This window comes from Vanellus vanellus, assembly GCF_965231255.1.
Source record: "Vanellus vanellus genome assembly, chromosome: 7".
In the NCBI taxonomy this organism is placed as follows: Eukaryota; Metazoa; Chordata; class Aves; order Charadriiformes; family Charadriidae; genus Vanellus; species Vanellus vanellus.
The window spans coordinates 31,403,219-31,417,560 of record NC_138912.1 but is presented as its reverse complement, the minus strand read 5'-3'; the positions used below and the strand labels follow the sequence as shown (position 1 = coordinate 31,417,560).

The following is a 14,342-nucleotide window of genomic DNA, read 5'->3' as shown; positions in this document are numbered from 1 at the left end:
TCATCAAAGATAGTGGGATGTTTGCTCTGTGGTGTAGGTTATCTCGGCTTTTTCTTTTTTTGTTCCTGTTTTATGCCTTCTGGCAATGTGAGGAATGAAATGCTGAATTTCTGCCTGATGACTTATCCTAGTGGGTTTTATTGCTTTGCTTTGCTGTTTTTTCTTGTCCAGATTGTATTCTATTTTCTAAGAAACCCCATGATTTTCCCTTTGGAGCTGTTACACATTTATTGTGGGAACAGCAATGGGAAGTGGCTCATTTAGGAAACAATACTATAAATTTCCTCAGTTAACTTGTTCACCACGGGAGAGGAACTGATGCCTGCAGTCCAGGGATAATTACCTGGATTCCTACAGGCATTCACCAGTTCAGTGCAACTATTCTGCAGTGGGATTTCAAAGCATGTCTCTCCTCCTTTCAGTAGGTCGTGCTCCTATGTGCAAAACAAGGAAGTTTGCTGCTGCTAGCAAGCACTGTGAGCCTCGCTGCGTAGAAAGCCTAGGAAGGTTTGTTGGAAGCATCTATACAAAAAAAACACTTGCAAAAATTTAACAAAGAGAGAATTAAATGCTGTTTTCTCCATAAAGGAAACTCATTTTATTTTCTAGTGATCCTTAGTGTCCGTCCATTCCTTTTCTTGTAATAGTGTGTTATAGTCTCTGGTAACTGATAGCTTATGTCCTGTCTCTGATTTCTAGCCTTTCTGATTGTGGAAAGGAACATTTTCTTTTAATATTTTCTTCTCCCTCTCTTCTACCTGCTGAAGAGAAGAGGGCATTCATTCCTAGTGCTTTAGCGTCTTTCTAGCGCTAGTGAATACTTGATTCTCTGAAATGTAGTTCTTAAATGAGAAGAGGAAGATATGACTTGTTGATTTTTGGGGTTGGGATCAGGAAGGGGTCAGGCATAGCTCAAGTCCTGGAAAAAGAAGAGGCCCTGGCTAATTCTGCAAGCTGCCATATTAACACCTTCTCAGTTGTATAGGCCTCCCTATGTATTTTTGTCTGCCTTGTAAATTAGGAGTTCCTTGGGGTAGGAAAGCTGTGTCTATCTATCTGTTTATACAAGCATTCTCGTTAGTATTTTAACACTCAGCCACTCAAATGCTGCCTGATCCCTATCTCTCCCTCACTTGGAGCGGAGCTGAGGGGGCTTAGATGGGAACACGTGCTGTTCCCAAGGTGGTGCAGCAGCTGCACTTTGTATACTGCCTCCCAGAGCTCCTGCTAAGTAGTATTTACTCTGAACCCAGTGCAGAATTATTTTTTAGGGCACAGCTGTCACTGTTGTACTATATATTCACCCAGTGTACAGATCTGCTCACAACAGAGAGTAGTAAGAATTCTCTGTAGTGCATTGAAAGCAACATGTGATACTTCCAGCCTGCCCACTTGCTTTAAGCTGGGGATATTGGAAGTCAGATGTCTGCCTTGTAGGAAATTTGTGAGGGCTGAAAATTCACATCTCTGAAGCAGCAAGTGTTCCTCTGCTTTTCTGAGAGAGGTGAAAGATGCTTGGCTTTTCAAGATTAAGCCTATGCTTGGGCTTGATGCGGTGAAGACACACTAGTAAAATTAGATCTGTCAGTGGTACCCCAGCTTGGATTTTGTCAATCAATTGATGGGTATAGCTATACCTTGAATCTCTGCTGAACACTCGCTGTAGCCTTAAAGGCATTTTGCAACACCTAGCATCTGAAGGCTATGTTGTAATCCAGAGCAAGAGACTTAAGACTATTACAAAGGTTTTCTGAAATAGTTCTGTCTCAATCTTGCCCAGAGATGTTTTACGAAAAAAACATTGGTGGTCAAATTGAAAAATGCATATTTGGCCTAGGCAGAACTGTATTTCTCTACTTTTGTTACTTCTGTTACTAGAAGAGAGGCTGAGATGAGAGTAGACTAGAACTGTATAGACAGATCTGGATTTGCAGTCTAATTCCAAGTGTTAATTAACATTCACCTTTCATTTTAAAATATTTTTTAAAAACCTTTTTAAATAGAAACTAATCCCCAAAGATTTCACAAAAAGACAGTGAGATCTTCTTTGTTTGTGATTATAGTCAGTAAAATTTTAGTAGATCAGAGATGAATTTTCAAAGGAAAATGCCAACAGATAAACACTTTGCATTCCATTCCTTTCTCCTGGATCTTCAAAAATGGGAACAAAATAGTCTTGAATGTGCCTTGATACTTCAGAGCTGGCTGCCCTGTATCTCCATCTGTACCCTGGTATTTTGTCCCCAACAATTATTGACTGTTCTCAATGTCTACGTGCTGCGGGTTCATTTGAAAATCTCACAGAGAAGCCTGTTAGCTTCTAACTAAAATAGGTATAATTTTGTACTTTGATTTATATAGCTTATACATCCAGACTTCAATAATGTCTTCTATACAAAGCTCTACAGAACCAAAAAATCTACATAGCATGCTCTTAGCCAGTTGGAAGACCAGGGGAAGAAGTAATTCTTTCCTGATACTTACTATGGTTCTGAATTGCAGGTACAATAAACTAGATGCATCTTTTATACTTGTGGGTGTTACTGTCTATGAAGCTAGGGTAAACTGAATTTTAGAGGTAAAGTGACATCCGTGGAGTGCTGCCCCCTGAAATGGGAATTGGAAAAGAAGAGCTGTATGAAGGAATCCAGCCCAGAATTTGTTACCATTGTACTTAGCTGAAGAGATGACTACAAATCACTTTAATTTCATTTTCAAATAAAGGAACACTGGCTGGTAAGCCATGATTAAGACTCTTTCTTTATCTTTCACAGTATGGTTCTCCTGTAGCTCTGTGCCTCAGAAAGGGTGTTGCAATGGCGATAGTTAGAAATTCGTATAAATCACAAATTCAAAGTTACCCAGGACTTTGTTAGATTATTCTGATGAATACATTTTTTTGTTTAGGTAGTGTTTTCTAGAAGTGTTAGGCAGAAAATATCCCACTAGAGTAACTGAAATTAGGTCACTAGTTATAACCATCCCCTGCCTCTAAATTTGCCTCTAATTCTAGGACAGCTGTTGTTACCTGATGCATCTTTATTTTAAGATATTATATTTAAATTTGAGGCTGCAAAAAGTAAAAAATGAGAGGAAAGTCTGTATGTTACAGCATCTTAAACTAGTCTTTAGACTTCTTTATCCTTTGTGTGGAAGCTCTGGTTCTCTGGGCTTATTTCGTTTGAAGCATCACTGGGGAGTGAAAGCAGAGTGGTATGTGTTAAATAGGAATTCCCAAATTAGGGCAGACATTTGACTTTCAGTAACTGGGTTGATGTTCAAAAACCAGTCTTTGTTCTTGATGAGCAAAAGGGGGAGTTCCCAGCATTTGGAACTAGCTGTCTGGAGGCTGGAAGGATCAGCGTCACGGTGCTAACGTTTTGTGGCAACAACTTGCATGTTTCATGAGGAGGTAAAAAGTGGTGTCTTAGAAAAGTGATGTGTGAAGATTATTTATGAAGAAATCTTTATCAAGAAGGCTCAAGCCTTGGTGTCTACCTGACTGGCAAACAGTTTATGTTAATAGAGAAAAAAGATAAATTGAGAAAGACTGAAGTGTCTGACTTGATGAATTCACATCTTACTGACTGATTTATGAGAGTTTGGCTTTTGTTCACATTTTGTCTTTTCCTTACCTCTTCTTTTAGCGCAGATTTTGTTTCTTGACATATTTGGGGGACTGAGTGGGGAAGGGTCTTTCGCTAACTATACAAGTACATGTGGGTATGGAAATAATCCGTATTCTTCATAGTCTTCTAGATTCAGTGTACTACACACAATGCAAGTCAATGAAACGCATAGCAGCTGATGTTTGTATAATAGGGTAGGAAAACTGTATGTAATATGAATGTCTTGTTTCTACTAATCTCTTTCTATGAGGGAGCATTAAACTAGAGAATAAAACCCCATCATTGAAACTACCACAAAGTATTTTCCCCACCCCTCAATTCCCTGACAACAGAAAAATACATCAGGGAATGTCACTGCCATTATCAGTCAATTCTACTTTGCATGGGAACATTATTTCTGTGCCTGTTCTTCACTCAGAAAACAGAACTCTTACTGCTTTTATCTCTAATGAAAAGGTATAGAAAGCGGTGTCTTCCAGGCAGATCCGTTCTGGGATGTTATTTACAGTGCCTAATTCCAAAGTAATCTCTATTTTTAAGTAGAGCGTCCAAGTATTCCAGGTGCTGTGTTCTAGCACCTGATACTAGAGCTTGTGTTCTAGGAAATTGACAACTCCCGTTGTCAGACTACATTGTCCATTAGACTGAGCACCTTTAACAGGGTGTTAAAAAAGTGTTATTTTTTTTCTTTATTTTCTTCTTTGTCTTTTCCAGTGGAAGAGCACAAAGGAGCAGTCTAGGGAATTGTTTTGGAAGGACTTTCTTGTTTTGAATATGTACATATTTTGAAGTGTTTTGAGGTCATATTATGAAAGGCAGGTTAAGGAATTTCACTTCACACTTGATGAGGAAGAGTGTTTGGATTTGTGTTGGGTTTTGGTTTCCTTAGGAATTTAACTTCACAGTTTCAGCCTGGCTGAATTCACAGGGGAATTTTGGCTCATAATTAGACATCTTTCTTTTATGTTCACTTGGCTGAAGGAACAGGTTTTTTAATGGCAGCCTTTGTTGTGGTATTTTAGATTATCCTTGGGATTTTTCAGAAGGGAAGAATGTAAGGGAGTACCTAAAAATAAGAGCAAAGACCCATAGCTTATGTCCGTAACCTTTAAGTACTGAATGTTCACAGCAGAGGACAACTCTGATGTGCTCACTAAAATTTGTCTGGCTGGTGGTATGTGAAGGCTGTTCTGTTTCAGTTGGAGTTCCCTAATGGAGGCAAGTTTCTAAGTAGCTATACTGTATCATTGTCATCCAGATACAAGCTGAGCGGGCTGTGTAAAATTGAGCTCAGGATACCATCCATTCAGAGAAGATGCAGTTCACGAGGCAACTGATGCTAACAAACTGTGATGCCATAGTGAATGACCAGAATTTCTGAACTGTTGCCTCAATAGTTGGGTTTGTAGTTGAAGCATTGTGGCTTCTTATTTCTAGAAGTGCTGGTCTGTCTTTGGCGTGTCAGGGCCAACAGGTTGATGATGCAGTAATCTGTCTTGGTAATGGAGCCATAGTTATATGTGGGTAAGGTTAAGCAAAATGATTTCCTATAAAGCTCACTATAAAAGAAGCAAAGCATATCCAAGGCCCCTCACACACATTCATTTTCTGTCTGCTCAATATAATGAATTAATTAGGCAAAAATGGCTTTTAGGAGGAAAAATACAATAAAATCATGCAGTAAATAGTGGTTCATTAGTTTTCCACTTCTGAGTAATGTTCCTCTATATTGCTCATATATAAATAGTGATAATTATCCCCCTGAGGAGGAGATATTATGTGGTAAGGGAACCAGTGCATTGGGCTTAACCTCTCAAAATGGAGGTACTGACAAGCAGATGTTGTCCTGGACCTTTGCAGAAATGTGAGTTAACTTTGAGTTTGTTTAATTTCCATAAATTTTGTTGTTCCACCCATACAGTAATAGATATAGCTAGTGTTGTATCTATTACTGCATTTATTGCTGTATCTATTCCTCATTATAATTCTGGGCGAGTTCTCTATAAGTGCTTTGTGTATAGAACGACTTATCCTGATACGACTTTTTTTTTTTTTTTTTCTTTTCCTACACAGATCACCCCTGGCAGCAAGGCAGCACAGTCACAGATGAACCAAGGGGACCTTGTGGTAGCCATTGATGGAGTCAACACTGACAGCATGACCCACTTAGAAGCCCAGAACAAGATCAAGTCAGCCAGCCACAACTTGAGCCTCACTCTTCAGAAGTATGTTGATATAAGTTAAAGTCTTTGCATTCCTGAGGGCATCCTATGAAACTCATGACCAAGGGATATAAGTGGTTTATCTCTGTTAGATTTACTTGAAGTGTTCATGGCACAGATATGAGATGGAAAGCTCAAATCTGCTCTGATTCTTGTAGAAATAAGCATGGATTCTTAAAGAAATCAGTATGATTAATATGTTGAGTTTATCTATGTTGAGGATAGCCTATTGGTACAGGTGTAATCCCATATCCATTCAAGTTTCTGTTAAAAAAAACAATCCAACAGTGATATTTCTTTTTTCTTATTCCCATGTGGACAACACACAGTTTTGTTTGGTTAATTTATGAATGACTATTCTCAAAACGAGCATTGTAACAAGTATTATAAGTGCATGGGAGGAACCTGTCATTCACAGGCGGAATAATCACAGCAGGCTGAGAATTTGTTTTAATGATCTGGCACCTGTGAGTTTGAAAGTGTCCTCTCTGTATTTGACAGAACAAGAAAGCTGTAACCTAAGTGCAGGAAAAGAAGTCAGTAGAACACAGAGAGAGAGCAGACTTTCTCATAGAGATGTGATAAAAGTTGTCTTGCCACTGAGAAAGCGGAATCTCTTCACCTAACAGATTTCTTAACTTTTCTGGTTCATGTTGCTTCCAAGGAAACTTGTTCTCAAGTCAGATAGCCTTGCACAGAGGTTTTCTGTAATAGTTGCAGTAATATTTAAAGCTCTATAATTATATAAAGCAAAATAACTGCTATTTTTATTGTGTTGTGGAGAAAATAATTTTTACGTAGGCTAGGAAAATACTGGTACAGAAAACAGGTTGTAATGTGGAAGTACGATTTCTGAGAATATACCAGAATGTCTCATGTGTGGAGGTACAGTAGAGCTAAGCAGTATCAAGAACAGAATAACACCTAAAGGAAAAAGATCTTTAGCTGAGGTTTCCAAGACAGAGCAGGGTACTCTAAAGCAAAAGGTATGGCTGAATTTCCCACATGGCTTTGTAACTCTCAAGCTTGGCTTTAAGCGGGTGTTCCAGATAACGTATAAAGTAAGTACACAAAGTACAAAGATGCTAACAAAATTGAAACCTATTTGTTAGCCTCTGTGAGAACACTGGGTAGACTTATGTATTTCCTGGAAACGCATAACTTGTGTCTTTACTGGAAAAGAGTTTAAAATTACAGCTTTTCAGATGCTCCAGATTTTCTCAAAGAAAAATCTTTGAAATTTCTCTCAAAGGGTGTGGCCTAGCTGTTTCAATGAATGCAAGAGAGGTAGGGAGATGCATGGAGTAATTTCTGTCACCTCATATGATGTGCGTGTGTGCCTCTAGTGTGCTTAGGTAAGATTTTTCAGCCAAAATTAAAGAGACACCAGGAGCGTAATCCTAAATGTACTGAAATGGGCTTTATATCGAAAGCCAGAAGAAAATGGTCTTCCAAAGTTGTTGAGCAAAGATGGGGCACAGTCTTGATGCATGTAGTTGAATTCTCATCCTATGGCCTACTCCAGCTTCTTTTTGCTCCACTCTAATCAATGCTAGTAATATTATGAATATATGTATGATAACTTTTTTAGATAAGATTTGCATTGTTCTGGATTATTTTGTATTTGAAAGTTAAGGAAAATCCTTTCTCATAATTTATTTTAGAACTTCGTCTGCTTTTCTATTGGATCTTTGTGTTTTTACATTGAGACAAAATTTTTCTTACTGTGCTTTAGCTTGTTGCACATTTTGAGTTAATTTTTTTTCCTGAATATTGGACTTGAAACGTTGTTCAGTGGCTGCCTCTATGGCCTGGCATTTAAAACTACAAACCATCACCTCTCCTTCCACGCAGAGGAAGGGTTCCCAAATTTGTGACTAACAAAACAGATTATTCTAATGCATATCACAGATGCAAGTCACTTAAAACAGTAATTTTGATCAAATGGATCAGGCAGTGATATTTCATGTGAGTAATTGTTGTGCTTTTGTACTTGCTAACCTCTAAATTACAACACCAGCAACTCTAGTGGCCATGTCATTAAAAAAAAAAAAAAAAAAAGTGTTTTACAGCATCCAGGACAGCTTGCTTATTGTTTAATGATTGAAGTAATTGTTAGTTTTTCTTAAAGTATTTTTAGACTGCTAAAGCTTTATTCATTGTGGTATGCATTATTCTTTGTCCACATAATTCTACTGGAAGTATCATTACTTATTGCTTTCTTGCTCTATCCAGTGTTCCTTTTATTTTTTTAAGACTTGTCTTCTCTCTTGGTTCCAAAACAAATGTATGTGATTCAGATAATCAACTTATGTGGATAATGAACAGCCAAAGTAAGCAGTAATGGAGTGTTCCACAGACTGAAATATGCTTGCATACATAATAGATGTAGAACAGTTAAGATACATTTTGAAAAGAAGTAAAACAGCGTAAAGTGACATGAAATACTATTAAGCACAAATAGGTCAGACAGTTTCTTTGTTAGCGAGTCAGAACTTTTACAGATGATGCTTTTGCTCTAAACTTGTACAATTCATAGAATCTCCTCTTCAGTATGACAGTTACTTTTTGATGTGAGGTATTAGTTTGCCTTGGTGATCCATTCAGCCTCACTAGACCTATATGGGAAAAACAAATGACAAAGACTGAATAGTATTTTTTTTTATTAGGGTGCTGTTTCTTAAATGATATGGGGGTATTCAAAAAGTTGTGCTCAGAGGCATTAAGCTGGCTTTCACTTTGCACAATTCAGTATCTATACAAGCTAAACCCTATCAGCACGTGATGTCAGCCAGCTGACATATGCATAGAATCCTATTAAAGATCCAGTATCCCAATGTCTTGAACAAAAGGCATCTCCACAATATTCGGGAAGTTAGATTAATCTCACCTTGAAAAAATCATTTTTCCTAGGCTTAAATAGGTTGATTTAGCTAACTGCAAAAAGATTGTGTCAGTTTAGCCACCTACCCAAAATTTACAATGAAATACACTTTTTTTCAACAAAAATAATTTTACAAAGATTGTATTGGTGAGAAGAATAGTTAAGATGAAAAATACGGGAGTAGTCTCTAGTGATAGTAATTTTCAACCAAATAAGAACAAAACAGGAGAAAGGCAAAATCTCCTGGGACTTGCTTACCAAGAAAATGACTGTGCTAAGAGATCATTTTTACTTTTTTAGACATGTCTTGCAGCGATGAAACCGGAGTGAAGTGTTCTACTGCTATGGAAAAACTAAGCTAGTTTCCATAAAGATCACAGAGATGGGTACACTCGGTTATCTAATTTGCATAAAAGTTTGGAAACATTGGAAATCCTTTCAAATGGAAAAGGCCTGTATGTGCATTAGGAAATTGACTGTTGTGATGGGAAAACTTAAGCCCTAAATTTTGATGATCTTTGACATTTATATGAAGTAGTCACGTGGCTCTACAGAATATGTTTCAAGGTCATGGAATGCCTTACCAGGTAAACTGTGGCTTGGTTTTGCTGTTGCAGCACTGGAAGTAGAAGTGAACTTGCTTCTGTAAGGCCATGGAAGAACCAGTGGAACGCGAAATCTAGACATAAATGCTCCGAGACAGAAAGCTTTTTATTTTTCTAATGGCTCTTGGCTCTCAAGAGTGATGGCCTTTCCTTTTATTGATCCTGGCCATGAAGGTTTCATGAGCATTGTTTATAACCTGACAGTTCAGACAGTGTTTGCTGCTACTCACTTTTATTATTGCACTTAAGTTCCCTGAGGGGTTTTGCTTTCAGGGTGGGGAACTGGTTATTTTTTATTTGGCTGTCAAGAAAAGCTGTACATGGTGTCAGCACTTGTGCAGGACATCAAATTGCAAGACATCAAATGTAGCAGAAGGGAAGCATTCAGAATGCCCATTCGTACTTGCCTGCCTAAACAACGAGAGTCCACTTCTCTGGCTATACAAACTTAGTTTTTCTTCAAGTACCATCAATCTGCACTGCTCAAGGTGCACTAACGTAGCTCTTCAATAAGTGCTTAGTGTGCAGTGTTGGCCCGAGTGGAATTCGCCATGTTTCAGTCATGTAGATACCCTGTTATGGGTTCAGGAATTTGTGGATGTCAAGTCTTTTTCTGACAGCTTCCTTCCCTAAACTCCCTGTTAAATTTGTTATCACCTCACCCACACTATGTTTTCACACGAAACCACAAAATTAGGATGGAGGTCTCACCATGCCAGAGGCTTGATCAGGCAGCCAGAACTTGTCTTGTTACTGGCTTGAGTGAAATGCTGCATTTTCTGACTATTCATTTTCGATGTCTGGCTGCCTGGTTGTCCAGAGCGTGCCTCCCTGTGCTGCTTTTGGGAAGTTCAAGGATGCGGGCAGGCAAGTGGCAGGGAGCTGAAGTACTTGGACCATTCCTGGAGAGAGAGACCTGTGAGCCAGTGGTGTGGAAAGGTATAGTCTAGCTCTGCTTCCTTCAGTTTAGAAGACAAAATACATCTGGGGAGTGAATTCTCTTTTGCTGAAGAAAGGAGAGCAGCAGTCAGGGGAGAAGGAAAGAAATTTCTTTGGCATTGTGCACTATTACCCAGTAGAACTCCGTCAGGTGTGATAGTATTCAGGCAAACAAGGCTGATATTCTAAAACATTAGAACTTAGACAGATGCAGCTCGTTCCTTAGAAACCTACATTACTCTAGAGGTACTGAGAGGGGACTGGCACTAGTTCTGCTACACAATGCTACGGAAAGCTATGATGATCCTCTGTAATGACCTAGGTTGTGGTGGGAAAAGACATCGCCTTGCTTTTAATCTTTTTTGTGACCTCCTGGAGTTTAGTCCTCAGTCACTTTTCAGTATCAGTTTCTAATCAGTTACTTGAGCTACACAGCTGCACCCAGGCATTTTAATTCTGGGCCAGTCAAAGTTCATCTTTAACTGGCTGGCTGTCCCACAGACACTAGGCCATACACTTATTGTCCTACAGTATTCAGTTCACAGGTGAAAAATTAAATGCATGCAAAATCTATTTTTATTTCATACGAATGGGTTTCTTTTTTAAATTCACAGTAAATGCAACGCACGAGAGTGTGGTATTATTTGTCAACACATTTCACTGGAGCATCCACAACATCCATTTGATCTTAGCTCAAGGAATCTGATCAGCCTCCTTGGAAAGGATTCACCAAATGTACTGGCTTAGTTTTGGAAAGTGCTGTAACATGAGTGCGCCTCATTCTGCTGGCACAAGCATTCCTGTGACACTCTAAGACTCCTGCCTTGGTGTCACCCTGTGCTGCTGCAGAGGAGCAGGGGAGGTGCAGACTTTCTGTGCCTGGGGTGCGTTGACACAACCTCCCCCTCCCAGGGCATGCCAGTGGTGCTACCGTTCACTTCCAGTTGGTCACATTTGACTGTCTTTTGCTGGAAAATCATGAGCTAAATAATCCTTTTTTCTAGTGAAAGGGAAAGTGCAGAGGCAAAGCTATGACAGACTTATGGTAAATATTTAATAGCTTTCCTTTTTTGTGCAGCACCACAAGATGGCTGATCCTGCAGTATTTATTTCAGGCCTACTATAAATAAAGCATGTGGTGACAGCAAACTGCAAGCGAGGGGAATTCAGTGGTTATTGTAAACTGCTTTCTTTTGTCTGAAGCTGTGAATAGTAACCAATTCTGTGCATGTTTTAGGTCTGCTCATGGGCACGTTTTAAATCAGAACCAGATTTAGGCTGTTTTTATGCCCAGAAGAATTAGAAGAGGTTATCTATCCCAGTTTAAGACTAAATTAAAACTATATAAACAATATTGATGAAAGCACAGTCTGACATAGTAGTACTCAGACTATTCTGTAGAAGCCTTTCCTAAAGCATTGTAGGAGATGATTAGTAAAAACAAACAGAAAATGAAAATATGGATTAGAATTTTTTTTTCCCTTCTTTGAATGATTCCATTACATTCATCAGACTAAAGATGTTTTCATTTGGGCTGCTTACATCTGAGCCCATATGAATGTGACTTTTTTTTTTTTTTGAAAGGAACACTAATGCTAGTGATAATTTGCTGGTGTTTGTGTTTAGCATTGTGATCCTGAAATCCATTCTCAGAGTGACTAAGTTTTTCCTGGTTGCCTTTCTGACTGCAATCTTAAAACTATGGAAACCAAATGCCCAGTACCAAATGACTGGTCCTTGGGTGAGACTGCAGCAACACTTTTACACTCATGAGTCCCACCTGGGACTCAATAGCTAGCATAACAGCGCTTAAGTTTAGGGAACGAGGTCCACATCAAGACTCCAGTAAACATCTCTGAATTCCTGGATGCAGAAGTGAGATGGTTGTGACCATGTCAGACTGGATTAAGGATATGAATGTTTGCCTCCTATCAGAACAGTATTTAACAACTAAGTCTTAAGTGTTGACAAAGATGTGCCATGTGCATTTGAGAATATTTCAGTAGAAATGGACTCCTCACATTTTCATGTATAAATATGTTCATATTGCCATGGAAATATAGCCTGAAATTAGATGACGCTTTAAAAAATCAAAGAAGAGTATAAAAAGAAAAAATTAAAAAAACAAAGCTCTTTCCTTTAATCCATTCACTTGAGTTCTGCAGAAATTATGTTTAAATAAGCCAATATCATTCTCAGCAGGATTTAAAGCTTAAATTAAGAAAATACTGGCTAAATATCAAAAAGAAATAAATTTAAAGCTGGTGCAATGTTAGATATTCCATGTGATGTTCGCTGGAATACTTATGATCTAGTCTGGACCAAGTACTGGGATCTATGATCGTGTGAACAGTCTGTGTTGGAGCCCTTCACAATTCATTCAGTGAATGCCTTAGTCTGTAGGTAACTGCACATACCTGTATTCTGGAGAGGTATTACAAAATCTACCTTTGCAAAAATAAGAAAAGTGGAGTAGTCAAACAGTTGCTTACGTGCTTTACTGAATCGCAATGTGTAAAAATTCAAAATTTTAAGCAGATTAGAAAAAGGAGAGGAAGACTAATAGTGGATGTGTCATGTGATACTGGTTAGTTTATTTGGCTTAGACATTCGAGTCTAGAAGTTTTGAGAGCCATCTGCCTCCAATAGCCAAGGTTTCCTCCCCAAACTTCTGATGATGCTGTGTGCTCAAAGCATTTAAAAAGACATATACCACTAGTGAATGAAGGAAGCTACCCTGTATTACTGTGAGCTGAGAAAGGTGGTCCTCCCTCACTCCTTGTGAAACAGAGGTGGATCCCATTGCATGCCCAGTTGTCTCTGTATGCAGGTATGAGAGGACAGTAGGATTTGTTAATAGATGTCAGGGTAGCATTTGGACAGGGCTGTGAGTTACTGTCTTTGGGTAGTAACATTTAATGCTGTTAAAATTAATGAGAAGCTTTTTCCATGGAAAATGAAATAAAATATCTATGTCAGTCACTCCAATAAATATATTCCTTACATGAGCAGTTTAATTGAGTGGACTGCTATTTACACTCACTGCATAAAGTGTCCTCGTTAGTTTTAGAAAAGAGCCTGGAAACTGTGGATATATGCCAAGGCTTTAAAGGGCAATGAAGTTTTCATTACAACAAGATTCTGCTTAGGGATTAGAACTGTTCTCAGAGTGCACATCACTTTTTTTTTGCCTCCAAATCCCAGCTTAGAGGTGAGGTTAAAAATCATCATTTTATTTGGCTGAGAAATATTCTCTGGATGAGCTAAGGATAATCTCCGTGTGCATCCTTTCACATATTATATTGCACTCACCCTGGAAAGGTCAAGATGGGTATCACGGGCACATCTCACCAGAGTCAATGGGCTGACACAATTTACTAAATACTCATGACAGTTGTAATCTCTCAGACAAGCAGTTACTGGTTGCATTCTGCAATGAGGAAGTTGATACATTACCCAAAATGTTACAGTAGACAGGAAGGTCACAATGTATGAGGGCTAGGACCTTTTCATATTGATTAGCTTAAGCATGGTCATGTCAAAATGTAAATTACGCCCTTGAAGCTAATTGGAATGGATGATATAGTATTTTTAAGAAGTAGAATGAGGAATCATTCAATCAGGTAAAATACTAAGGCTTTACTAGATCAGTCTTGTAATGCGTTATTTGTGCGTGTGACATTTGTAGTTTCCTTTGGATCCTTTTTACTGTGGTGTTTCTTGCCCACCAGCCACTATAAAAGCTGTCCAGCCTCATTCTTTTCCACAAAATCATTGGTGGCCCCAATGTTTCTTGCAGCAAGAGCAGCGATACACCAAGGTCCGTTTTGCATGGCCTTCAGGCATCTTTGGGAGTTGGCCACCTCTTTGTGTCTGTGCTCTCCCTGGCTGGTGTCTCTTGCAGCATGGCAATACTGAGCACTTGGGTACAGGCTGGCCCTATGGTGTTTCTGCATTACTGTAATGACAAGTTCAAACAGTACTTGAGCACCTCAAAAGGAAGCAAATTATTTTGACAAATACCGTCTAACTTTCTTGACTTAGCAGTCTTAAGACATAGAAT

The 14,342-nt window shown here is 38.7% G+C and overlaps 1 protein-coding gene across 3 annotated transcripts in view; it reads left to right on the top strand.

Moving 5' to 3' along the window:
* LDB3 (LIM domain binding 3) overlaps window positions 1-14,342 on the top strand; it is a 127,973-nt gene that overhangs the window by 34,119 nt on the left and 79,512 nt on the right. For all 3 annotated transcript variants that reach the window (XM_082486794.1, XM_082486793.1, XM_082486792.1), the window contains exon 3: window positions 5,703-5,854. In XM_082486794.1, the coding sequence (XP_082342920.1) occupies window positions 5,703-5,854 (152 nt within the window). The remainder of the gene's footprint in view (window positions 1-5,702; window positions 5,855-14,342) is intronic.